Source organism: Nycticebus coucang, chromosome 4 (genome assembly GCF_027406575.1).
Source record: "Nycticebus coucang isolate mNycCou1 chromosome 4, mNycCou1.pri, whole genome shotgun sequence".
NCBI lineage: Eukaryota > Metazoa > Chordata > Mammalia > Primates > Lorisidae > Nycticebus > Nycticebus coucang.
Genome location: NC_069783.1, coordinates 73,163,063 through 73,188,156, shown reverse-complemented (window position 1 = coordinate 73,188,156; position 25,094 = coordinate 73,163,063). Strand labels below are relative to the sequence as shown.

Genomic DNA, 25,094 nt, shown 5'->3' with positions numbered 1-25,094 from the left:
GTGATTTTTTTAAATGGTAGCATTAGGGGTGTTTTTTTTTAAACTATACACATGTTTACAAATACTTTAAAAAAAATTTTAAGAGACAGGGTCTCATTCTATTATGCAGTCTAGAGTGCTGTGGAGTCATCATAGCTTGATCTTCCTGGGCTCAAGCGATCCTCCTCCCTCAGCCTCCTGAGTAGCTGGGACTATAGGCACATACCACTATGTGCAGCTAATTTTTTGTTTTGTTTTGTTTTTTGAGACAAAGTCTCAAGCTGTTGCTCTGGGTAGAGTGCCATGGCATCATAGCTCACAGCAACCTCCAACTCTTGGGCTCAAGCAATCCTCTTGCCTCAGTTTTTCTATTTTTAGTAGAGATGGGGATCTTGCTTTTGCTCAGGCTGGTCTTCAACCCATGAGCTCAAGCAATCCACCCACCTTGGCCTCCCAGAGTGCTAGGATTATAGGCATGAACTGCCATACCTGCCTGCCTGCCTGCCTGCCTGCCTTCCTTCCTTCCTTCCTTCCTTCCTTTCCTCTCTTTTCTCTCTCTCTCTCTTTTTTTTTTGGTAGAGACAGGTTCTTACTATGTTTCCCAGACTAGACTCAAATTTGGGGGCTCAAGTGATCCTCCTTGCCTCACCTGCCAAGTAGTTGGGACTACAGGCACGTTCCACCACACCAGCTAATATTTTAATTTTTTTGTAGAAATAAGCTCTTGCTATGTTGCCAAGACTAGTCTTGAATTCCTGGACTCAAGCAATCCTCCTACCTCAGCCTCCTAAAGTAAGTACTGAAATTATAGGTATGAGCCACTGTGTCTGGCTATACAATTTTTTTTTTTTGACAGTCTCACTTTGTCACCCTCAATAGAGTGTGTGGCATCATAGCTCCCAGCAACCTACTGGGCTCTTGCCTAAGCCTCCCAAGTAGCTGGGACTATAGGCACCCACCACAACGCCCAGCTATTTTTTTTAGACATGAGGTCTTGCTCTGGCTCAGGCTGGTCTCAAACCTATGAGCTCAGGCAATCCACCTGCCTCAGTCTCCCAAAGTGCTAGGATTACAGGCATAAGCCACTGCACCTGGCCCTGGCTATACAAATTTAACTTAAAAAATTAATCCACATGAACCCCTAGGATCTGTTTAAAAAAAAAAAAAAGGAAAGGAAAGAAAAAAAGAAAGAAGAAAGGGAGAGAGGGAAGGGAGGAATGGAGGGTGGGAGGAAGGGAGGAAAGGAGGGTGGGAGGAAGGGAGAAAAGGAGGAAGGGAAGGAAATCCATAGAAAAATTGGCTCTTATTTCTCCCCCCTCAGTTGAGAGCATTGTTAGCTGGCTTCCCTGACCACTGTCACAACTCCTCCAACTGAGTTAGGAACAAGGCTGCCAAATCATGATCTCTAAAATACAAAAAAAAAAAAAAGGGTGGCACCTGTGCTTCAGTGAGTAGGGCACCGGCCCCATATACCGAGGGTGGCAGGTTTGAACCCAGCCCTGGCCAAGCTGCAACCAAAAATAGCTGGGCGTTGTTGGGGGCGCCTATAGTCCCAGCTACTTGGGAGGCTAAGGCAAGAGAATCCCCTAAGCCCAGGAGTTGGAGGTTGCTGTGAGCTGTGACATCACGGCACTCTACCGAGGGCAACAAAGTGAGGCTCTGTCTCAAAAAACAAAAAACAAAAACCCCCCACAAATTTTAAGAAAGAAAAACAATGTGTGAAATTTGTAATACTCAAGTCATGTTTAACTTCTGCAATTACAAGAGATGCTCAGATGTGATTTGTATTTATCTTTCTTTTTTTTTTTTGAGACAGAGTCTCACCATGTCACCTTTGGTAGAGTGCTGTGGTGTCACAGCTCACAGCAACCTCAAACTGTTGGGCTCAAGCGATTCTCTTGCCTCAGCCTCCCAAGCAGCTGGGACCACAGGCGCCACCACAGCACCTGGCTAGTTTTTGTTACAGTTGCCATTGTTGGTTAGCTGGCCTGGGCTGGGCTCACCCACCACCTCTGGTGTATGTGGCTGGCACTGTAACCACTGTGCTATGGACGCCAAGCCTGTATTTATCTTTCATTGTCAGTATATATTGAGTATCACAATTTTATTTTTTTATTTTTCTTTAATTAAATCATAGCTGTGTACATTAATGTGATCATGGGGCACCATACACTGGCTTTATAGACCATTTGATATATTTTCATCACATTGGTTAACATAGCCTTCCTGGCATTTTCTTAGTTATTGTGTTAAGACATTTATATTCTACATTTACTAAGTTTCACATGTACCCTTGTAAGATGACCATAAGTGTAATCCCACCAATCACCCTCCCTCTGCCCATCCTTCCCCCTCCCTCTCCTTCCTCTCCCCTTTTCCCATATTCTTAGGTTATAACTGGGTTATAGCTTTCATGTGAAAGCCATAAATTAGTTTCATAGTAGGGCTGAGTACATTGGACACTTTTTCTTCCATTCTTGAGATACTTTACTAAGAAGAATATGTTCCAGCTCCATCCATGTAAATATGAAAGAGGTAAAGTCTCCATCTTTCTTTAAGGCTGCATAATATTCCATGGTGTACATATACCACAATTTATTAATCCATTCGTGGATCAATGGGCACTTGGGCTTTTTCCATGACTTAGCCATTATGAATTGGGCTGCTTGAACATTCTGGTACAAATATCTTTGTTATAATGTGATTTTTGGTCTTCTGGGTATATACCTAGTAGAGGAATTATAGGATTGAATGGCAGGTCTATTTTTAGATCTCTAAGTGTTCTCCAAACATTTTTCCAAAAGAAATGTATTCATTTGCATTCCCACCAGCAGTGTAGAAGTGTTGCCTTTTCTCCACATCCACGCCAACATCTCTGGTCTTGGGATTTTGTGATATGGGCTAATCTTACTGGAGTTAGATGATATCTCAAAGTAGTTTTGATTTGCATTTCTCTGATGATTAAGGATGATGAGCATTTTTTCATATGTCTGTAGGCCGTACGCCTGTCTTCTTCAGAGAAGTTTCTCTTCAAGTCCCTTGCCCAGCCTAGGATGGGATCACTTGTTCTTTTCTTGCTTATACATTTGAGTTCCCTGTGGATCCTGCTTATTAAACCTTTGTCAGAGACATAACCTGCAAATATCTTCTCCCATTCTGAAGGCTGTCTGCTTGCTTTACTTACTGTGTTCTTGGCGGCGGGCGAGCAGAGCGGCGCGCCTGTCCGGAGCTCGGCTGTGGCGCTGGAGGAAGCTGAGGAGGCGGCGGCGGCGGCGGCAGTGGGCCCGGACCAGCTCCCGTAAGTGGAGGATGAGGCGCCGGGGTCCCCCATGGGCGGGTGTGTGGGCTCCCAGCACGACTCTTCAGGCAGCCTCAACGAGAACTCGGAGGGCACCGGAGTTGCTTTAGGTCGTAACCAGCCTTTGAAAAAGGAGAAACCAAAATGGAAAAGCCATTATCCTATGACACATGGACAACTGCGCAGCAAGAGAGACGAATTTTGGGGTACTGCACCAGAATTTGAAGGCCGTAAAGAGATTTGGGATGCCTTGAAGGCTGCTGCGCATGCTTTTGAGAGCAATGATCATGAACTGGCACAAGCGATCATTGATGGTGCAAATATAACATTACCACATGGTGCATTTACAGAGTGCTATGATGAACTGGGGAACAGATACCAGCTTCCAGTCTATTGCTTAGCACCACCAATCAACATGATAGAGGAAAAGAGTGACAGAGAGACTCTAGATATTCCTGAGCCACCACCCAATTCTGGATATGAATCTCAGTTCCGTTTGTGCTTTTCTACAGGAAAGACCTCAAACTTGTGGTTCGTAGCACAGACACAGTATCCACATGAAGAGACGTTACATGCAGATGAAGGAGTGGAACCAAGTAGTCAGCAGTGGTTTTTCTCTGGCAGACCTCTCACTGACAAAATGAAGTTGGAAGAGCTGAAGATCCCAAATGACTATCGTGAGCCAGACTTTGCAGAACCCAACACCAGTTGAAAACTGAACTGATCCTATTGGCTGGTTCCCTGATCCTTCTGCTCCTTTTTATTGTGATGTTGTTATTTCCTACTCTATGTCATGAAATTTTAGTTTAGAAGCTTTTTAGTTTGATCAGGTCCCAGTAGTGTATTTTTGAAGCTGCTTTAATTCCCCGGGGGTCCTCCTCATAAAATATTCGCCCAGCCCGATTTCTTCAAGAGTTTCCCCTGTACTTTCTTTTATAGTTTCATGTCTTAAGTTTAAATCTTTAATCCAGTGAGAGCCTATCTTAGTTAATGGTGAAAGGTGTGGGTCCAGTTTCAGTCTTCTACAGGTTGCCAGCCAGTTCACCCAGCACCATTTGTTAAATAGGGAATCTTTTCCCCACTGAATGTTTTTTTTTTGTTGTTGTTGTTGTTTTTTGAGACAGAGCCTCAAGCTGTCGCCCTAGGTAGAATGGTGTGGAATCACAGCTCACAGCAACCTCCAACTCCTGGGCTCAAGCGATTCTCTTGCCTCAGCCTCCCAAGTAGCTGGGACAACAGGCACCTGCCATAATGCCCGGCTATTTTATGGTTGCAGCTGTCCTTGTTTGGCAGGCCAGGGCTAGATTCGAACCTGCCAGCTCAGGTGTATGTGGTTGGCTCCTTAGCTGCTTGAGCTACATGCGCCGAGCCCCCACTGAATGTTTTTAATTGGCTTGTCAAAGATCAAATAATGGTAAGTATCTGGGTTCATCTCTTGGTTCTCTATTCTGTTCCATACATCCACTTCTCTTTTTGTGCCAGTACCATGCTGTTTTGATCACTATCGATTTATAGTATAGTCTGAGGTCTGGTAGCGTGATTCCTCCTGCTTTGTTTTTATTTCTGAGTAATGTCTTGGCTATTCAAGGAGTATTACAATTTTAATGCAGCCTTCCTTCCTTTCTTCTTTTCTTTATTCCTTCAAGACAGAGTCTTGCTCTGTTGCCTAGGCTATCGTGCCATGGTATCAGCCTACCTCACATGAACCTTGAGCTCCTGGGTTCAAGGAATCCTCCTGTCTCAGCCTCCTTAGAAGCTGGGACTACAGGTGCCCAGTACAACACCCAGAATATTCTTCTATTTTTGGTAAAAATCAGCTCTCTCTCTTGCTTAGGCTGGTCTTGAACTCCTGACCTCAAAGGATTCTCCCACCTCAGCCTCCCAGAGTGCTAGGATTACTAGGATTACTCTGGGAGGCTAGGATTATAGGTGTGAGCTACTGTGCTCAGTTAGTTCTTTTCTCGCGATGTGTATACATATTTTTGGCATCCTCTGCATAACTTTGATTGTGTTACAGTTTTCAAAATCTTCAGCCACATTAAGTATGAACTCTCAGGCAGAATTCTAGCTAACCTTCTGTCCAAACACCCTCCATTCCTCTAGTGCAGAGGTTCTCAACCTGTGGGTTAGGACCCACAGGAACTGTATTAAAGGGCCATAGCATTAGGAAGGTTGAGAACCACTGCTCTAGCTCCTGCCTATGTCTCAGGAGAGGGATATAAAAACCCTTCCATAGAGCCTATGTTCATGGTGGCTAAAGGCCTGAAGGGGAGGACAGAGTCCCAATATGTTGCTCTCAGTAGAGTGCTTTGGTGTCACAGCTCAACAGCAACCTCAAACTCTTGGGCTTAAGCAATTTTCTTGCCTCAGCCTCCCAAGTAGCTGGGACTACAGGTGCCCACCACAATGCCCAGCTATTTTTTTTTGTTGTTGTTGTCGTTGTTGTTGTTGCAGTTGTCATTGTTGTTTTAGCTGGCCCGGGCTGGGTTTGAACCCGTCAACTTCAGTGTATGTGGCTGGTGCCTGTAACCACTGTGCTACAGATGCTGAGCCTCAAATGCCATAAACTTTATAAAATCTTTTTGTCTGCCTTATCTGCTAACCAGAACTCTCTTCTCTGTGTGAATTTTTGTGTGTAGAGGACGGTAATTGTTTTTTTTTTTTTTTTAATTTTTTTTTTCATTGGGATTTTTTTTTTTTTTTTTTTTTTTTTTTGTAGAGACAGAGTCTCACTTTATGGCCCTCGGTAGAGTGCCGTGGCCTCACACAGCTCACAGCAACCTCCAACTCCTGGGCTTAAGCGATTCTCTTGCCTCAACCTCCTGAGTAGCTGGGACTATAGGCGCCCGCCACAACGCCCAGCTATTTTTTGGTTGCAGTTTGGCCGGGGCCGGGTTTGAACCCGCCACCCTCGGTATATGGGGCCGGCGCCTTACTGACTGAGCCATAGGCGCCGCCCAGATGGTAATTGTTTTTAATGTCCATTAGTTATTCCGTCGCCTTCTGATGGTACTATCTGGAACATTTTGTGGGGAGCCACCCCCTCCTCCTCTCTCCCTCCCAGGTTAGTGGTTTCCAGTTAGTGTCCAGGAGTGGGCAAGTGACCCAGGCCAGGTTCACAGAACCCTCTTAACCACAGAGATTGGTTCAGCTCTGTCTACTTCCAGCAAGAATGATTGGAATTCTTGAATGGTTGGGATGGATGAATGATCCCAAATAGGACACAATGAATCCGAGACATGCATAGGAGCCTCGGGAAACAGATGCTCTCTTTTCAGCTGAATTTAGATTGTAAAGATGTAGACCCAGAATTTTGGGCAGCAATTTTGTTCCACTTTGGAGAGTGATGCTACCATGGAGGAAAGTAGAGCAAAGTCATAGGAGGAGACTGGATCCTTGTGACACTCAATGTCTGGGTCAAGCCACATAAAGCCTGACCCCTAGACATTTCAGTTACATAAGCCATCAAATCCCCCCTTTTGCTGAAGTAATTTTAAGTCAGCTTTTACAAAAGAATAATGTATAATTTGCCACAGCAGAGAAATTCTAACCTGGACTCTCTAAAAGCAAAAGGCTGAAAAATCTCTGGGCCCAACCATTCCACTATTAGCTCCACCCTTTTCTCAAGTTCTCAGTAAGTTCTGAAGCCTCCAAAATGGCTAACCCTCTGCCATTTTCTTCTCTCCTGCTGGGCTGTCTAGCAGAGAGAAAGGAACCCTATTTTTGACCCAGCAAAGCAGCTGAGCAATAATATAGAGGTGGTGGAAGTCCTCACTCTCCTAAGGCACTTAAGGTCTGAGTGCAGGGAGCTGACACTGCTGGTGTCCCATCCAGGGGCAGGAAGGTGCTGCACCTGCTCCTTTATCTTTATAACTCCACTTATGGGGCATTTGCCTTGGCCAGGCACTATGCCAGGCATTTTGCACTTTTTTTTTTTTTTGAGACAGAGTCTCACTTTGTGGCCCTTGGTACAGTGTCATAGCATAGTGGCTCACAGCAACCTCCAACTCTTGAGCGTAAGCTATTCTCTTGAGTCAGCCTCCCAAGTAGCTGGGACTACAGGTACCCACCACAACACTTGGCTATTTTTTTTTTGTTGTAGTTGTCATTGTTGTTTTGTAGGCCTGGGCTGGGTTTGAACCTGCCAGCCCTGGTGTATGTGGCTAGTGCCCTAGCTGCTGAGCTATAGACACCAAGCCATTTTTTCACTTTCTTTTTCTTTCTTTCTTTCCTTTTTTTTTTTTTTTTGTAGAGACAGAGTCTTACCTTATCGCCCGTGGTAGAGTGTTGTGGCATCACAGCTGACAGCAACCTCCAACTCCTGGGCGTAGGTGATTCTCTTGCCTCAGCCTCCCGAGTAGCTGAGACTACAAGCACCTGCCACAATGCCCAGCTATTTTTTTGTTGTGGTTTGGCCAGGGCCAGGTTTGAACCCGCCACCCTCGGTATATGGGGCCAGTACCCTACCCACTAGGCCACAGGAGCTGCCCTCTTTCTTTTTCTTTTCGAGACAGAGTCTCACTTGGTCACCTTGGTAGAGTACCATGGCATCATAGTTCACAGCAACCTCAAACTCTTAGGCTCAAGCGATTCTTTTGCCTCAGCCTCCTGAGTAGCTGGGATTACAGGCACCCACTACAATGCCTGGCTATTTTTAAGAGATGCGGGTCTCACTCTTGCTCAGGCTGGTCTTGAACTCGTGAGCTCAGGCAATCCATCCTCTCACCTCCCAAGTGCTGGTATTACTGGCATGAGCCACTGTGCCTGGCCCCCCTCTTTTATTTTTTTAAAATTTCAGATTAATAGGAGGGTACCAACGATTAGGTTACAGTGTTTTCATTTATTAGGTAATGTACCTGTTGTTGTAGTTGTGTCCCACAACTAGGAGGTGTGCCATCTACCCTTACATTGTGCCCATTAGGTGGGAGCACACAGACATCCCCTCCCCTCTTCTCCTCCTATCCCTCTCCCCAACTTGAATTAAGTTTTTCTCTTGTGTAGGCCTGTATTATTTCATCTACTGGTTTCGTATTAGTATTGAGTACATTGGACACTTACTTTTCCATTCTTGTGATTCTTTACTAAGAAGAATGTGTTTCAACTCCATCTTTTTAATGGCTGAATAGTACTCCATGGTATACATATACACAGTTTGTTAGTCCATTCCTGGGTTGATGGGCACTTGGGTTGTTCCCACATCTTGGTGATTGTAAATTGAGCTGCAGTAAACAATCCAGTGCAGATGTCCTTATGATAAAATGATTTTTTTCCTTCTGGGTAGATGCCTAGTAATGGGATTGTGAGATCAAATGGAATGCACTGTTTCTTATATGTAATCCTTGTAGCAACTTGAGGAATGGGAATAATTGCAGTATCCCTGTTGAACGCATGAGAAAACTCGAAAGGTCAGTGACTTCAAAGGTGAGAAACTCTTTCAAACCCTGTTGAAAGATGAGAAACTCGAAAGATCAATGACTTCCATGGTTATTTAGGGACAGAGCTGGAGTTCCAAGAGGAGCTTATGCACAGCCCCATGAATTGTAGTCACTAAGAATGGGTGGATAGCTGTGGAAGGGACCCTAAGTTAGGAGACAGACGAAGAACTGACATTTGGCTCTGTAGGAAGTTCAAACAGTCGCTTCAAGGGGTGAGGTTGGGCACAGTCCCAGAGCCCGGCTAGACCCAGAATGTGCACGCGGCGAGTCATGTAGCCCCGGGGATTTTCTGTGCCTTGGGAGTTGGCCTGCCAGGTGGGGGTGGTTGGTGAGGCGGGGCTTCCTTGGACCCGCCCCTGCCCAGGTGAGGCGCTCGCGACCGGAGCCGGAAGGGGGACGCGCCCCCGCGCTGTTAGTGAGGTGTAGGGTGCCCCTGCTCTGGGGCTGTCGGGCGAGGTTTGCTTGGCGCCCTAGGACTGGCCGGACGTGCTGGGCCTATGGCGGGGGTGGAACAGAAGAGTACCGCGCCCTGCCGGGCCCAGGTGTCTTCTCCAGGGGCGGGGTTTGGGAACTAGGCAGCGGGAGATTCCCGGCCAGACTGGCGGGCGGGCGTCGAGGGACAGAAGCACACAAGAGCCGGCAGGGCCAGGCCGCGTGGGGAGCGCACAGGAGAGGCAACCGCACAGAGCTGCCAGTATGTTCTCCCGAAACCACCGGAGCCGTGTCACCGTGGCCAGGGGCTCCGCCCTGGAGATGGAGTTCAAACGCGGCCGCTTCCGACTCAGCGTCTTCAGCGACCTGCCAGAGGTGAGCGACCCGCGTCCCTGCCTTCCCTCTGCTCTCTCCGGCAGCCTCTGCCGCCTCGGCGTCCGCGCTCGCACCGAGGGGCGGAGACGCAGCGGTCTGGGTACAAATCCTCCCGAGCTGTTGACTGGAAAAGGAAGGTGCGGACTGTCTGCGCACTAATAGGATCTGTGCTGCCCTACACATTCCCTGGGAATGTTGGGATGGTTGGGATGGACTGGCGTCTGCAAAATCTCCGGGTTGGCCTTAATTTGAGGGTCCCCACATTGTGCTTGAACCCCCCTCCCGGGCTTTCTCCGGCCAAGGGCAGCTAGGCGGGCAGCTACCTTCGGACTCTTGGCCTGGGCGCCCAAGGGACTTAAGTCGCCAGCCCCAAGCCGCAACCTGTCTCCACCGTCTGGGCTAGCCACTGTCACCAGTCTGCATTTCTGGGTCAGGTCTACCCGCTTGGAGGAAGCCTTCTTCAACAGCTCCTGTGTCCCTGAAGGGCTAGGGGAGTGGAGAGCTACCTTTTAACTCTCCGGGGTTATTTTCTACGCCCAAATTCTCCGCCTCTTTTCCAAGGGCTTATCAGGAGTCTAACCTCTAGGCTCAGAGTTTCCTCCTCAGTGCAACCGTCCACAGGTCTACCCTAACTGCCTACAGAGGCTCGAGTGGGGCTGAAGGTGTGTGCTGAGCTAGAACTGAGAGGGCGAGTAGCTACCCTGAAGATTCTTCTGTCCTCAGGGTCAGCTTTACACTTGCCCAAGAACAATTCCAAACTCTCCTTCCATCTGGGGCCTGGAAAGGGTTAAGCGAGGTGGGCTTTCCTCCCTCCCCCTCTCCCCCCGGGCTGGGATTCCAAGCCTGGTTTCTGCCCTTTCCCTCCAGCCTGCCCAGAACAAAGGCCCTTTCACACTCTTGTCCCAGTGTCCCAGGCCTTCTCTGACTCAGAAGCTAGTGGCTTGGGGGAGAGGACATTTGTCGGATACCCCACCCTTAAGCAACTTTGCCTAAGGAACCCGCTTGGGGCCAGCGAGGCTTGGGGGACAGAGGAGGGGCTTGTGAGATGGCACCGCCCCTGCGATCCGCGGGGCCTTTGGGGGCCATCGCTGAGGAGTCAGGGCGGAGCCGTAGGGCCCAGCCGCCGCCGTGCGGAGTGTGACTCCGTGGGCCTGGGGTGGAGGGGGACAAAGCTGCAGCTGGCTGGGAATCGGGCTGGTTTCCTGTTTGGAAGGGAAGGGGCCTGCAGAGGGGAGCGGGGGCAGCAGCAGACAGGCACACCCCTGCTTTCCTCCCTCCTTCTCCTCCCTTCTGCTGGAAAAGCGAGGTAATTGGGAGCCCAGGGTGGAGCAGGCTGGATGGGCGCCCCGAGTTGGAGGGGTGGCCCGGGAGGCTGGGCCGCATTACCAACTCACCTCTTTGTCCCACTGCTTGGGCTCACTCTCCCTAATCCTCTCACCTCTCTTGCTCTTTCTAACTTTCTCAAACTAAGCCTGAACCCCTTTCCAAAAGCTCCAACCTCTTGACAAACTCCACGATTCTGTAGAACCTGCATGAGGCGTCCTTTCCCTGCCCCCTTCCAGCTGTGCCTGCCCCTCACTGCCCTCTGGGCATACAGATTCTCTGTTCGCGGGGCCAGGGATGTGGGCGGGAGCCGGGGAGGGGCCAGAGTCGGAATGAAAGGGCCTTTTTCTTCCACAGCTGGGAGAACAGCTGCCACCAAAGCAAGACTGGACACTCTGTGCCCAGGGCCCTCTCTGCAGCTGGCCTTGTCTCCTGGGACCCCACTCATCCTCATCTTACTTTCCTTTCCTCCCTTGGACAGCAGTAGGCGAGGAAAATTTCACAGCAGCAGGAGTAACAGGAGTAACAGTAACAGGAGTGGACGGGGCAGCCTCTGCCCAGACTCTGGTCACTTCTTTCAAGACTGAGGGAACAGTGGGAGGAGAATTGTGGGACTATCTGCCCCCTCTGGAAGGGTCTATAAGGGAAAGGGCACTGGGGGAGGGGGGCACAGAGATGCAGGACAGATTGCACATCCTGGAGGACCTGAATATGCTCTACATTCGGCAGATGGCACTCAGCCTGGAGGTAATGCCCCCACCCCTGGAGTACATACCTCCTCTGCTTGCATCCTAGCCCCTGACTCTTCTTGCCCATCCCTGCGGGGGCAGAGGGTGGGGAGAGTTGTGTGGGTAGAGGGAGAGGTGGTTTTGTGTAACCTTTATTGGGTGCTGTGTGTGTACCCACACACAGGTGTAGTTCTGCTGATAGAGACTTATGTTGGCAGCAGGGTCTTCACATCTATTTCTGGAACTTCTGTGGGTGGATGTGGATATCTGTTCTGGGCACAAGGGCTCTTTTTAGGAATGGGTCAAAGAGAAGAGTTCAATGTGAGAGAACTTTGCAGGAAGGATATAGCTTCAAGAAGACTCTGGGCTAGGAGTAAGGATTCTGCTGGCCCTAGGAGATGGCAAGGAGCTGTTTAGTAATTTATTTATTCTTAAACACATTTATTGAACATGTGTTATGTGCTAAGCTCCTTTCTAGAACATGGGATACCTCAGTGAACAAGACAGAAAAGGTCTATTGTAGTGAGAGAACACAATAAATATTCAAAAACATAAATAATACCACATAGTGAAATTATTTTAAGTGGGGATGTAATCAAAATCAGGTAGGGGGGGCACCAACTCGCCCCTTTGTCCCACTGCTTGGGCTCACTCTCCCTAATCCTCTGAGGACTCTCCCAAATCCTCCCTTATCTGTGGCTCAAACAAGTAGAGCCCCGGCTCCATATGCCGGAGGTGGGGTTCAAACCCAGCCCCGGCCAAAAACTGCAAAAAAAAAAAAAAAATCAGCCAGGGAAGGCAGCATTACATATGGAGCTGGAGGGGTAACTCTGTGAGGGGCTCTTTGAGCTAAGACCAGGAGGATCTAAAGATAGCCTTTAAATATGGAGATTGGAGGAAGGGCTTTCTACACAGAGGGCATAGCAAGGGCAAAGGTCCTTAGATGGGGATAAGGGTGATACATTTGTGGGAAGTAAGAGAGCCAGTGTGAGTGTGGCTGGAATGTAGTAGTTGGGGTAGAGCTGAGGGGCCAGGGTCAGGTCATACAGGACCGATAAGGCACTAGGATTTTACTTTAAGTGTGATATTGAGCCATGGAAAGGATTTAAGTAAGAGAATGACTCATCTGATGTTTTTAAATGATGGCTTCTATCGTGAGTAGCCTGAGTGGAGAGTGGAGAATGGGAAGGCAAGAGAGGCAGCAGAAGATCACCAGGTGGGAGTTGTTACAGTCATAGGTGAGTAAACCTGGTGGTGTGAATTAAAATGCTTGTGGTGGAGATGGTGAGAAGCTAGTGGATTTCAAAACATGGGGCTGGCGGATGGATTGGATGTGAGGAGGAAGGCAAAGAGAGAACTTCAGGATGATTCCTAGGTGTGTGGCTGAGCAACCAGGCAGTGTGGCCCTTTACTGAGATGAGGAAGATGGAAGAAGATGTAGAAGTGACTCACTGCACCAGGCAGGGCATTCCTTTTAAGAGAGGTGGAAGGCAGGACTAGAGTTTAGGTCAGGAATGGCAGTTTATTGCACCTGTGCTGCCCCCTCAAGCCCCTCCCCACTCCCTGAATCTTAGGAGACATTACTAGTTAATCATGGCACTCTTTTCCAAGGAGCCCAGATGAGCCCTAAGAATCTTTCTCAACGCAGTGCAGGTTGTGTCCTTCATTTAGGCACCAGCCAGAGGCAGGAATCCTGGTTTGGTTTCATCTGCATCAGGAGGGGCACCTGTGTCTAATTTGAATTTGCAGAAAGGTGTTCAGTGACCCTGTTGGGACTCTGACACAACCTAATTTTCCTGTGTCGGCATGTGAGATTAAACCTATTTGCCACTATCCATGTTACTGGTTACATATGGCTATTTAAATCTTAACTTTAGTTAATTAAAATAAAATATTTAGTTCCTTAGTTGCTCTAGCTGTATTTCAAGTGCTGGATGGCTACTGAACATTTCCATCATCGCAAGTTTTATTAGAGTGGGTCTAGGTATGTAAATGTTTAAATTCTGCATCCTGTTCTCCTCTAAACAAATGTAATATTTTTCCATTGGTAGCCTGCCCACATTCTTGGGCAGAGGAGGGGCTTAGTTTTCACTTTGGTCGCCTCTGCTATAGCCATGGTTGAGGGTCCTGTGTTTGTTCACTACCAAGTTCAGCAGGTTCTCAAAAGAGAAACCCATTGATGTTTCAGTGATTGGCAAAAGAGGTAATCATGGGAGAATACATCCAAGAGGACTTTTAGGGGGAGCAACTTAAGCTGTAAGTAAAGGGGAGGTAAGAGCGAGAGAAAATTGATTTTTAAATATGTGGCTGGGCACAGTGGCTCACGCCTATAATCCTAGCACTCTGAGGAGGCTGAGGCTGGAGGATTGCTTGAGGCCAAGAGTTCAAGACCAGCCTCAGTAAGAGCAAGACCCCCATCTCTATTAAAAAACAAACAGAAAAATGGCTCAGTGCTCATAGCTCAGCAGTTAGGGCACTGGCCATTTACATTGGGGCTGGTGGGTTCCAACCCGGCCTAGGCCTGCTAAACAACAATGACAACTACAACAAAAAGCCAGGCATTGTGGTGAGCACCTGTAGTCCCAGCTACTTGGGAGGCTGAAGCAAGAGAATCTCTTAGGCCCAAGTGTTTGAGGTTGCTGTGAGCTGTGACGCCACCACATTCTAGCAAGGGCGACATAGTAGAACTCCGTCTCAAGAAAAAAAAACCCAGAAAAAATTAGCCAAGCATAGAGGTGGACACCTGTAGTACTAGCTACATGGGAGGCTGAGACAGGAGGATTCCTTGAACTCAGGAGTTTGAGATTTGCAGTGAGCTATGATGATGCCACTGTATACCTAGCCCAGGTGACAGAGGCAGACCCTTCCCCACCCCCACCCCCCGCAAAAAAAGAAAAAAATGTGTCAATTTGTGCTAGGCCCAGGTAGAGTTTAGGCATTCCCATTTAATCCTCAAACAATGCTATGAAGATAGAATATTTCCCAGTTTACGAACCGAGGCTCCAAAGGTTAAATTCTCACAGCTTGTCAAGTCCCTAAACAAGCATTTGAACTTAGCCCTGGAGGTTCTGAAGGGAACAGAAGGTGATGAGAAACAAAACAGGAAGTCAGGGACAGAAGAGTGGGAGGGTGTAGGGGATGTCCACAGAGGGCCTAATGTGTGCTGGAGCTTCTGCCCATGACTCAGCCTCCTTCAGTCCCATGGGATCTGATTCAGGTCTGCTGACATCCAAATCTAGGCTCTTTCCCAGGAGTGTGTGTGTGTGTTGGGGGTGGTGGTGGTGGTGAATACTTCCTGCCTGGGGAGAAGGTGTGTGTGAGTGAGGAGGGGCAACAAGGAACTATCTCTGGGGTGGGGAGATGGGGTAAAGCACTAGGATCTTGAGTCTGAGCCAGGATTCCTGAGATCCTGTACAGGAAAAGGTGGGAGCCAGTTTTCTAGGGTGCTCTCGGCTATGCGAAAGTAGATTTGGGGCTGGAGGGGGTGGTGTCTGGGCTTCCAGTCCCACTTGTCCAGGCTGAGCCTAGCGACCTCTCTAGGGCCCCAGTTTTCCCATTTATGCACTATCCACCCTGCCCCCTACTCCCATACTCCCAGGCAGGAGGTCACCTTGGAGGTCAAACGCTACATGGGTGGGGCTTTCTGGAGCTGGAACACAGCGCAAAAGCCTGGAGGCCCGGAGCCCCTTCCAGGGTGATGCGGATGCTGGAAAGATCCCATCTTGTGGTGAGGGGGTCTCCATGGTTGCACTGCTCGCTGCCGGCCAAGTGGCTGGAGGGACCGCCTGCGCCCCAGCGCCCCTCAGTAGCTCTCGCGGCAATTGGGAGCTGATGTCACCAGCACCCTGAGCGCTGCGAGCGGAGGCGGTGCCGCTAAGCCAGCGCTCTGGTCCCACCGCCAGTGCAGCTCCCTGGAGCTTTCGCGCACTGCTGCCCTGCCTCGCTGCTACACGCGCAATGGACAGGGCTAGGGAAGGATCCGTGAGTGCTGGGACTGGAACAAGGCTAGCCAGGAGGGGGCTTGAGGATGCCTCTGTGTCCCATTTCTTCCCAGTTCTCACCTGTTTGGTTTGTTTGTGGTGGAGGCTGGGTGCAGACTAGGGTGAGGGGTTGGCAAGTAGAGGGGTTGTTTGTGGTGGCAGCTGGGTGCAGACGCGGCGGGAGGGGGGGGTGCGGGGAAGGGGAGATGGGGGAGGAGTGTTGGCAAGAAGAGAAGCTTAGCAGAGATAGGACCCTGGTGCAGACAGACAAAACTAGGAGGACCTGTGTAGTCTGGGAGGCCTTCCTGGTGAAGGGGGGTTTGAGAATGGGTTGGTCTATCTGGAAAGGGAAAACAGGTAGATGGTACTGGAGTGAAGGTGATAAAAATCGGGCCTACCCTGTGTCCAGGAAATAGTGAAGGGAGAATCTGTAGACAGGTTGGACAAGGATTTTGGAAGAGGGAATTTGGTGTGTTCCAGTTAGAGACTTGAAGGTTGGAGCCACTAGGGACAGAAGCAAGGGCACAGGGTTTGAAGAACTGGTATGAGGAAAAGGACAGTTTCGGGTGGTCATTCATTCCCCTCCTCTAAGTGAGAGGCTCAACTTGCCTTTTTTCCTGAATGGATCTGTGTGCTGTGACTTAGTCTTCCGTCTCCTCTCCTGATCACCTCAGCCAGAAGCAAATAGCACGATTACACCATGACGTGGCACTTATGGAGCAAACATTAATGCCTGCGTCTCTTACCTCCTAGCTGGATTTTAAATGTAGAGCCTTAGCACAGGGATGCTCCAGTGCTGACTGGGAGAATACTACTGTTGCCAAAGTAGCATCATTAAATAAGTATCCCCACCTTTATGTATACCACATGATAGGTGTGTTCTAAGAGCTTTATGTCCCTGTCTCACTGAATCCTCACAACCCTAGGATGTGAGGGCACTGAAACAGTGGGAGCTATTAACATTCCCATTTCACAGATGACAAACCCAAGATTTAAGAAAGAAGGTTGAATAAATTGTTCCTTTCTGAGCGAATGTTCCTGAGAATCCTGGTGCCTCTCACAGTGCTTCCCATCTGGTCTTATGCCCAGCCTGTAGCCCCTCCCTCTTGGACCACCTATCTTCTCCACTTCTCATCCCCATCCTTGTCTCTGATCTCACCTCCCAAGCTTAGAGGGCCAGGTGGTGTTGGATCCCTTAATTTGAGATATATATGGGGTTCTGTGCAGCATGGATAAACCATGTAGGTGGTACACTCCTTCTCCACTGATCTCTTGCCAATTACGTGTCCCCCTATCACTTAAGTCCAGGGGATAACCTTGGATTGCCTTTTTGTCCATTCCTTCTAGTTCATGGTTCTTAGCCCTAGAGGCACTTGCCTCAGGATACCCTGGGAAGTTTTCCAAATATGCACATGCTCCACTTTTAGAGAGTCTTATTCCAAGTCTTAGGTGGGGCCTGGTAATTCTTTTTAACTCTTAAGATCTAATATTTTTTAAAGGCAACGTGATTTCCAATAGTATAGAAGGGTACATACAGGTAAAGTATTATAAATCTGTTTTCCATTCCTGGCTCCTAGGTCTACCACAACCACTGCTATTTTATACATAAACATACATATCTCTGTATATATCATGCATAATGGTAGTTTATTCTGTTTTTCTCACATCATTTATTTTGGAGATTGTTTCATATTTGCATACTCCACCTCATTCTTTAATGTCTGCAATGTTACATGGTATAGACTTGCTGAAACTTACTGCCTTATTGAAGGACTTCTAATTTTAGTGTTTAAAACATGCTGTTATGAATATTTTTTACATCTAGCTTTGCCCAGTTATATGTGTAAACTATATGTGTAGGATAAACTCCTTGATATGGACAGCTGAAACAAAGGATATGTGACTTTGTGGTTTTCATAGATTTTTCAAAACTGTGCTCAAAAGAGGCTGGCACTATAGGCATGCACCCTGGCTCTCAGCAACAAAGTTTCTCTGGTTATTCTTGGTCAACTGAGATTGAGACCCTATGCTTGCTCTTGAATTGCCTAAAATATTAGTTTCTCATCAATTTCTCCCAGGCCACAGCTCATCTGGGGCCTGGTGGGATGTGGGGGGTTGCTTCAGCCTGTCCCCTGACTGACATTTCCTCCTCACCCTTTCTGATCCTGGCTAGGACACAGAGTTGCAGAGGAAGCTAGACCATGAGATCCGGATGAGGGAAGGGGCCTGTAAGCTGTTAGCAGCCTGTTCCCAGCGAGAACAGGCTCTGGAAGCCACCAAGAGCCTGCTAGTGTGCAATAGCCGCATCCTCAGCTACATGGGCGAGCTACAGCGGCGCAAAGAGGCGCAGGTGCTGGGGAAGACAGGCCGGCGGTGAGCAAGGGGAAGGCATGGCCTCAATGGGACCAGGAGCCCCTGTGGGTGGTGGTGGTGGGTGCAGCCTGTGCATGTATGGAATGTGGAGCACCCTGAAGAAGATGTCCCAGTGAAGCCTTGTCCAGGGCCTGGAGGAGACACTGGTGTTTTACCACCTCAGTGTGTTGCCCAGAGGTGCACTAGTGAATCAGGAAAGCCATTGTGAAATGCTGGCAGCCTGAGGGGTAGTAGGTAATACAAAAACACTAATTTGTTAAGCCCTGCCTGTGATCCAGAGAGTCCATATGTTTGGCTATAAGAAAACTAAATTCTCAAAGCCAGTTCATCAAATGGTCAGTTTACCACAAACTGACAATAGTTTGTTATATCTGGGGTTCACCATGAGAGAAAGGGATTGGGAAAGGAAATAATAAAGAACCATTTAAAGGGAAGCCCAACCCACTTCAGTTAGATCATGCATTCTAAAGGGCTCAGCTTCTGGATGTAAAACACAAGCTACACTGACATTAGACTGTTGATTAGATACATCTATGGTGAGATAGTTGAGGTGATGCTGTGGTAAGACTAAAATGTTGGAGAATTTGGCAAATTGATCATTAGAAGATTGGCCATTTTTGGTAAATTGGTCACTTGGAGAACTGGCTTCTGCATGTGTCTCTGGCAGTGGTCTGCTTGCCCCTTTGTGGCTGATGGGGAGATAGTCCTAGCCCTTCACTGGCATGGTGCCCAACTCTGCCATGAAGGCTAATACAAGGCAATGCTGCCAGGAGCTCACCCATGAAGCCACCAAGAGAAGGCAGGAAAGCCACTCTACAGTTAGAGGAAGGCTAGAGGAAGGGCAGGCAGGCAAGGGGGAAGCCTTGCCTGTGAGTGTGCTGCCTCCTGAGAGATGGCCATCAACAGGCTCTGCCCTGCTTCAGTCCCCACACAGCCTAGGCAGTGTGATTCAGGTTTACCCCAAGTCCCTGGCAGCTAAACACATTGCTATTAGTGCCACATCATTTAGCTTAAGGGCCTGCTAAGTCCATTTACATTAGTGGCATTATGAATAAGTACAAATAAAGTGTCACTTTAGGAGAGAAAGACATGCTTAGTGAGAGTCCTGATGATGAATGGGGAGATGAGGAAGGGTGTGTGTCTGGGGGCTTTCAGTAGGGGACTACAGAACTCAGGGCACTAGCAGGGTACAGCACATCTGGCCAGGGGGAAAAAGAAGAGGTCAAAGCTACACAGAAAGGAGAATGGTCTGTGGCAAGTAGAACACAAATGTTCCCTTTGGGGGTTTTTTTTGTATTTTGAGACAGAGTCTCACTCTGTGCCCTGGATAGAGCGTTGTGGCATGATAGCTCACAGACTCCCGGGCTCAAGAGATCCTCTAGCCTTAGCCTCCTGAGTAGCTGGGACTACAGGTGCCCACCATAATGCCCAGCTAGTTTTTCTATTTTTAGTAGAGACAGGGCCTCTTGCTCAGGCTAGTTTCGAACTCCTGAGCTCAAGCAATCCACCTACGTTGGCCTCCCAGAGTGCTAGGATTACAGGCCACTGTGCCGGGCTACCTTCTCATGTTTTGTTCCTTTCATCAAACACAAATTATTTTCTGATTGACCCAGTATCCTCTTATATCAAGGAGCTGATGAGATAGTAGAAATCAGCAGCCTCCCTATTGTTAAAAAGGAAAGGCTGCAGCTCGGCGCCTATGACTCAAGTGGTTAAGGTGCCAGCCACATACATCTGAGCTGGCGGGTTCAAATCCAGCCTGGGCTGCCAAACAACAATGACAGCTGCAACCAAAAAATGGCCAGGCGTTGTGGTAGGCGCCTGTAGTCCCAGCTACTTGGGAGGTGGAGGCAGAAGAATCGCTTGAGCCCAGGAGTTTGAGGTTGCTGTGAGCTGTGATGTCACGGCACTCTACCCAGGGCGATAGCTTGAGGCTCTGTCTCAAAAAAAAAAAAAAAAATTAAAAAAGGAAAGGCTGCAAACCCCTCTAAGCCCAGGGTTTAATAGAGGAGAGCCCCTGATAGCCTCTCTGTGGGCACCTGTCCCAAGCCTCATTCATCTCTTGTAGGGGTCTAAAGAGGTAGTCAGGGTGGGTTCTTGGAGGGCAGCAGCCCTGAGCTTACATATTGTGAGGCTCAAGGGTCCCCAAGCCTGGCAAACTACTGGGTACAATGGACAATTCTCACTCACAGTCCCTCAGCCTTGCCGTCAGCCTGGGGACTTGGGGGCTGAGACCCTGGGATCAAGAGGATCCTAGAGTTCTTGGGAATCAGAGCAAAGGGGAATAGTATCATGAGGCCAGGCCAGGACATTGTGCCTTATCTACAGGCCTTCTGACAGCGGCCCACTTGCTGAGCGCTCTCCTTGCCGAGGCCGCGTCTGCATCTCTGGTAAGCACAGCCACCCCAGCTGCTGGCACCCCGGGCCCTACCACATAACTTCCTGTCCTATCTTAACATTTATTTCTACCCTTCTGCCTCTTAGACCTCCGGATTCCACTCATGTGGAAGGACACAGAATATTTCAAGAACAAAGGTGGTGAGTTCTACACACCCTGAGACTAATTCAGAGAAGTGACCTTGAGGTAGGAGGCTCTTGTGGAGCACATTTTTATCAATTTTGTTCTCTTTGTCCTCAGACTTGCATCGCTGGGCTGTGTTCCTGCTGCTGCAGCTAGGGGAATGCATTCAGGATACAGAGATGATCCTAGTGGACAGGACACTAACTGACATCTCCTTTCAGAACAATGTACTCTTGTGAGTGCCTCATGCCTATTCTAGTGGCGAAGAGGAGAGTGAGGAGGGGAGATGGAAGCCTGCCCTTCTCTATGGAGCTATTCTAAACTTGTACCACCCACATTCCCCACCCTGAGTGCCTCTGCAGACTTCTCCATGACCACTATACTCTTTCTTCCACTAGCACCGAGGTGGGACCAGACTTTGAACTACGGTTGGAGCTATATGGGGCCTGTGTAGAAGAGGAGGGTGCCCTGGCTGGCACCCCCAAGAGGCTTGCCACCAAACTCAGCAGTTCCCTGGGCCGCTCCTCAGGGAGGCGTGTCAGGGCATCGCTGGACAGTGCAGGGGGTTCAGGAAGCAGCCCCATTTTGCTCCCCACCCCAGCTGTGGGGTAAGGCCTTGCCCTCCCCCACTGCCCTCAGCTGCCTATACCCTGCCCACAGGTGATCTTTGAACTGTGTTGAGCATGCAGAACCCATTTTGCACTGCTGCCAGGATGTGCAGATATGAATGAGCAGTGGCCACATATCTGGGAGGCACTTGGCCTGTACTCCAAATCAGTCCAGAACAGTGGAAGGCAAAGAGAGTTAGGCTTTTCAGCAGCAGCAAATATATATTATATGGATAGAACACAGTTCCTTACTTGGAACAGGGTAGTCTGGGCCCCCTGGTGCTGATAGGTACCTAGAGATACCTTGTAGAATTACTGGGACTCTTATGGAGCAGTTTGAGAAACACTGGGGTAAGGACTGAATATTGACTTTGGATACAGGCATGGATTCAAATTCTAGCTTAATGACTATAAATTATGAGCAAGGTTTTTTTTTGAGACAGAGTATCACTATTTCGCCCTTGGTAGAGTGTCACAGCTCACAGCAACCTCAAACTCTTGGGCTTAAGCGATTCTCTTGCCTCAGCCTCCTGAATAAACTGGGACCACAAGTGCCTGCTACAATGCCTGGCTTTTTGTTGTTGTTGTAGTTGTCATTGTTGTTTAGCAGGCCCAGGCTGGGTTCGAATCCGCCAGTTCCAAGTTGCCTCATCTAAAGAATGCCACTGCTTTATCAAGTGTCTTTTCTAAAAATAAAAAAAAATTAATAATTTAAAAAAGAAAGCCACCAATTTCACCAGGCTGTTGTGGGAATACAGCGGAATAACACATATAAAGCACAGACCCTAGAACTTAGCAGAAGTTCAGTAAATGCTTGTTCTTAACTTGTTCTTCCTATTGGGAAGGCAAGCTGGTTTTAGTGGGGCAGACTGAATAATGAAAGCAGATCTGCTCAGTTCTTACAATTCCTGTGCCTAACAGGCCCCCATTCAGCTGATGGCCCTCCTGTTTCTCCTTTAGTGGTCCTCGTTACCACCTCTTGGCTCACACCACACTCACCCTGGCAGCAGTGCAAGATGGGTTCCGTACACATGACCTCACCCTTGCCAGTCATGGTGAGTATGTGCACGTGTGGGGAACACACACACACACACACACACACACACACACATGATGGTGAGAAGAGGGGCTGTGGGACAATATCCTCCTCATTCCCCACCCTCACCCTGCACTGTCTCCTCCCCTAGAGGAGAACCCTGCCTGGCTGCCCCTTTATGGTAGCGTGTGTTGCCGCCTGGCCGCTCAGCCTCTCTGCATGACTCAGCCCACTGCAAGTGGTACCCTCAGGGTGCAGGTGAGGGGGCCCTGAGGAGGTGAAGGGAACAGGGAAAAGGCAGAAGACAGCTAGATCACCTAAGAATAGGACAATTGAAAATTCAAGACCTGGGTGGAGGAAGGGGGTCATGGTAAGACAAGGGGAGCAATGGGCAGGAGGGTGGGCAAAGAGAGCAAGTTCTCAGTGGGGGTGACTAAGAGGGGTGTTGGGGGTATGACTCCCCCAGGAAACAATGAGTCATTTATGCAGCAAGCTGGGGAGATGCAGAACTGGGCACGAGTACATGGAGTACTGAAAGGCACAAATCTCTGCTGCTACCGCCAACGTGAGGATGCAGACACTGGGGAAGAGCCGCTGTTCACTATTGCCATCAACAAGGTGATGGGTCCCTTGGTGATGAGGCTTGGGCCTGGAAGCCTCTCCTTCAGGTCCTAGGAGGGTGGATGCGGGCCTCAAAGAGATAGAAGCTGACTCTTGCTCCTAACAGCAGCACAACCAGCTTTGGGGCCAGGGACACTGGACCATATTTGTCAATAGTATCACTGAAAAGGATCATCCCATTCATGCACGATGCTCAGTCCCTGCCAAGTCTCAGACAGGGTTCTAACACCAGTTTAGGACTTTCATCCTCCTTTCCCCTCAGATTCCAATTTGGATCTATTTTACCACTTCCTTTTTTTTCTCTCCTGACACAGGTTCAATTGCCCTTCTTTGTGCCCCAGCCCTTTTGTTTCCTGCCTACTTTTTTGAAGTTCTAGACATCTTTGTCACTCTTGCCACCTCTGTGTTTTCCTGCCTTGCTCAATCCCTCTTTCCTTGTCTCGATCTGCTCCTCCTTCCCTGACTCAGGACTGTCCGTCTCATCCTCTCCCTTTTATGCCCTTCCTTCCCACTCCAGAATCAGTAGGAGGCAAATGAGAGGGCTCAGTGAAGACCCCACAAGCCCTTCCTTCCAAGGCAGGGGTGATCAGAGCTGCTTGCTGTCACTGCCAACTTCCAATGACGAAGGTAGAGGTGGAAGACCTTTTCTTTTTCCTGCAGGACACTCGAGTCCGGGCTGGGGAACTGGACAAAGTCCCAGGACAGCCCTTTACCCTAAGTGTCAGTAACCGGTATGGGGATGATGAGGTGACACACATCCTTCAAACACAGAGTCGAGAAGCCCTGCAATGCTGGATGGAGGCTCTGTGGCAGCTTTTCTTTGACATGAGTAAGAGAGAACGGGGCTGGGATGAACCGTTGAGAGAGACTGGGGTTTGTTATTTTTACCAAAGACTTCCATTTCAAGATTGGAAGGGAATACAGCAAGAGAGAGGTCAGCTGGCACTTTCTTCCAATCAGTGCTTTTCCTCCAGGCCAGTGGAAGCAGTGCTGTGATGAAATCATGAAAATTGAAACTCCTGCTCCCCGGAAACCACCCCAAGCATTGGCCAAGCAGGGATCCTTGTACCATGAAATGGGTGAGTGAAGCAAAAAGTGTTAAGGAACCTGGTGGGAGGTAGGACTGGGGGGGGGCTTTAAGGGAAGCCAGGTACTGGAAACAGAGAGAAAGCATACTTTGGTCTAAGGCAGATCTTAGGGACCATGTATCACCTAGTTCTGCTATATTCCTTTCTCCTCCCTAATTCTTATTAGAATCATCTCCACCAAAGTTCAAAACAAAACCCCAAAGAGCCAGGTTCATTTCATAGATTTCTTTCCTAATTTCTTTTTTTCTGTTTCCCTTTCTGCATGCGGATTCCTGTCTCTTCCTCTGATCCCTCACTTGCCTGGCACTGCTTTTATTTTTCTCCTTTTTCTTGGTTTCTTCACCTACTTCTGCTCTCCTCCCCATCCACCTGTACAATGTATCCCAATCTTATCAGAGCCTGCGGCCCCAGGGAACTCAGGTGAGGGACTGCTCCTGCAGGATAATGCAATCTCAGCTGAAATCCGGGCTTTGCTTTCCTCCTATTACAGTGACAGGTGATAGTCAGGGCTGAGTAGGTCTGGGGCCTGAGCTCTGACTAGCCCCCTCCCCTCAACCCCTTCCTGGTGCCACAGCTATTGAGCCACTGGATGACATCGCAGCAGTGACAGACATCCTGGCTCAGCGGGAGGGATCAAGGCTGGAGACACCCCCACCCTGGCTAGCAATGTTTACAGACCAGCCTGCCCTGCCTAACCCCTGCTCGCCTGCCTCAGTGGCCCCAGCCTCAGCCTGGACCCATCCTCTGTCCTGGGGGCGACCCCGAACCTTTTCCCTGGATGCTGTGTCCCCAGACCATTCCCCTGGGGCTTCTCGCTTGGTTGCCCCTCTCCCTGTGCAGCAATCCCCACAGTCCAGAGGCTTCTGCAGCAAAGGCCTAGCCCGCACCTGGCTCCAGTCACCAGTTTGAGATAGAAAGGTCCTGGCAACGGGATCTTGCCAGAAAGGAAAATGACTTATGTGCAATTGGGCTCTGGATACGGCACCGTCTGTAACAAGTTAGCCAGCTTGGCCTCCTTTTCCTGTGCTGGACTGAGGATAGAGTGGAGAGGGGGGCAGAAGCTCCTCTTAAGATGTGGTTGCCATGGTACTGAGGGACACATTCCTGGGGTTGACTAGGACCACCTAAACCCTTCCTGGGAGAAAACTGGAACCGACTCTGCCCTCCCTCCCTGCACTAACCAGCTTTGAGGATGGCACTGAAGAGCCCTGGGAGGGAATGTATCTCCCTTGTGACTCCCACATCAACCATTAAAATTATTTAACAGCAGCTTTTCACTGGTTCTTGAGGACAGGTT

At 49.1% G+C, this 25,094-nt stretch overlaps 2 protein-coding genes across 10 annotated transcripts; both read left to right on the top strand.

Moving 5' to 3' along the window:
• The first annotated feature begins 3,179 nt into the window (after positions 1-3,179).
• On the top strand, positions 3,180-3,989 carry LOC128584172 (ubiquitin domain-containing protein 2-like). The gene has a single exon (XM_053589121.1). It carries the CDS (start codon positions 3,309-3,311, stop codon positions 3,987-3,989), a length of 681 nt encoding a protein of 226 aa, XP_053445096.1. The 5' UTR covers positions 3,180-3,308.
• A 4,303-nt stretch (positions 3,990-8,292) lies between these two features.
• RTKN (rhotekin) lies at positions 8,293-25,066 on the top strand. 9 transcript variants are annotated; one of them, XM_053589117.1, is made up of 14 exons: positions 10,179-10,825; positions 11,200-11,589; positions 12,733-12,808; positions 17,724-17,923; positions 20,252-20,313; positions 20,408-20,461; positions 20,562-20,679; positions 20,843-21,052; positions 22,013-22,107; positions 22,240-22,346; positions 22,578-22,706; positions 23,370-23,538; positions 23,684-23,788; positions 24,372-25,066. In XM_053589117.1, the coding sequence occupies exons 4-14, from the start codon at positions 17,763-17,765 to the stop codon at positions 24,704-24,706; spliced, it is 1,545 nt and encodes a 514-aa protein (XP_053445092.1). In that variant the 5' UTR covers positions 10,179-10,825; positions 11,200-11,589; positions 12,733-12,808; positions 17,724-17,762; the 3' UTR covers positions 24,707-25,066. The 9 variants fall into 9 exon arrangements, with proteins under 9 accessions (XP_053445094.1, XP_053445086.1, XP_053445088.1 ...); XM_053589113.1 differs by lacking the exon at positions 12,733-12,808 and having other exon boundaries at positions 10,175-10,825; XM_053589119.1 differs by lacking the exons at positions 10,179-10,825; positions 11,200-11,589; positions 12,733-12,808; positions 24,372-25,066 and adding exons at positions 8,293-9,519; positions 24,194-24,361.
• Positions 25,067-25,094: the final 28 nt, after the last annotated feature.

What these genes read in the sequence shown, in the direction of transcription:
- RTKN (XM_053589111.1), top strand. Translation starts at nt 9,409, where the DNA reads ATGTTCTCCCGAAACCACCGGAGCCGTGTCACCGTGGCCAGGGGCTCC. An exon ending in CTGGGGAAGACAGGCCGGCG is followed by an intron (nt 17,924 to 20,251) that starts GTGAGCAAGGGG and finishes CCTTATCTACAG; the next exon opens with GCCTTCTGACAGCGGCCCAC. An exon ending in AGGCCGCGTCTGCATCTCTG is followed by an intron (nt 20,314 to 20,407) that starts GTAAGCACAGCC and finishes TCTGCCTCTTAG; the next exon opens with ACCTCCGGATTCCACTCATG.
- LOC128584172 (XM_053589121.1), top strand. Translation starts at nt 3,309, where the DNA reads ATGGGCGGGTGTGTGGGCTCCCAGCACGACTCTTCAGGCAGCCTCAAC.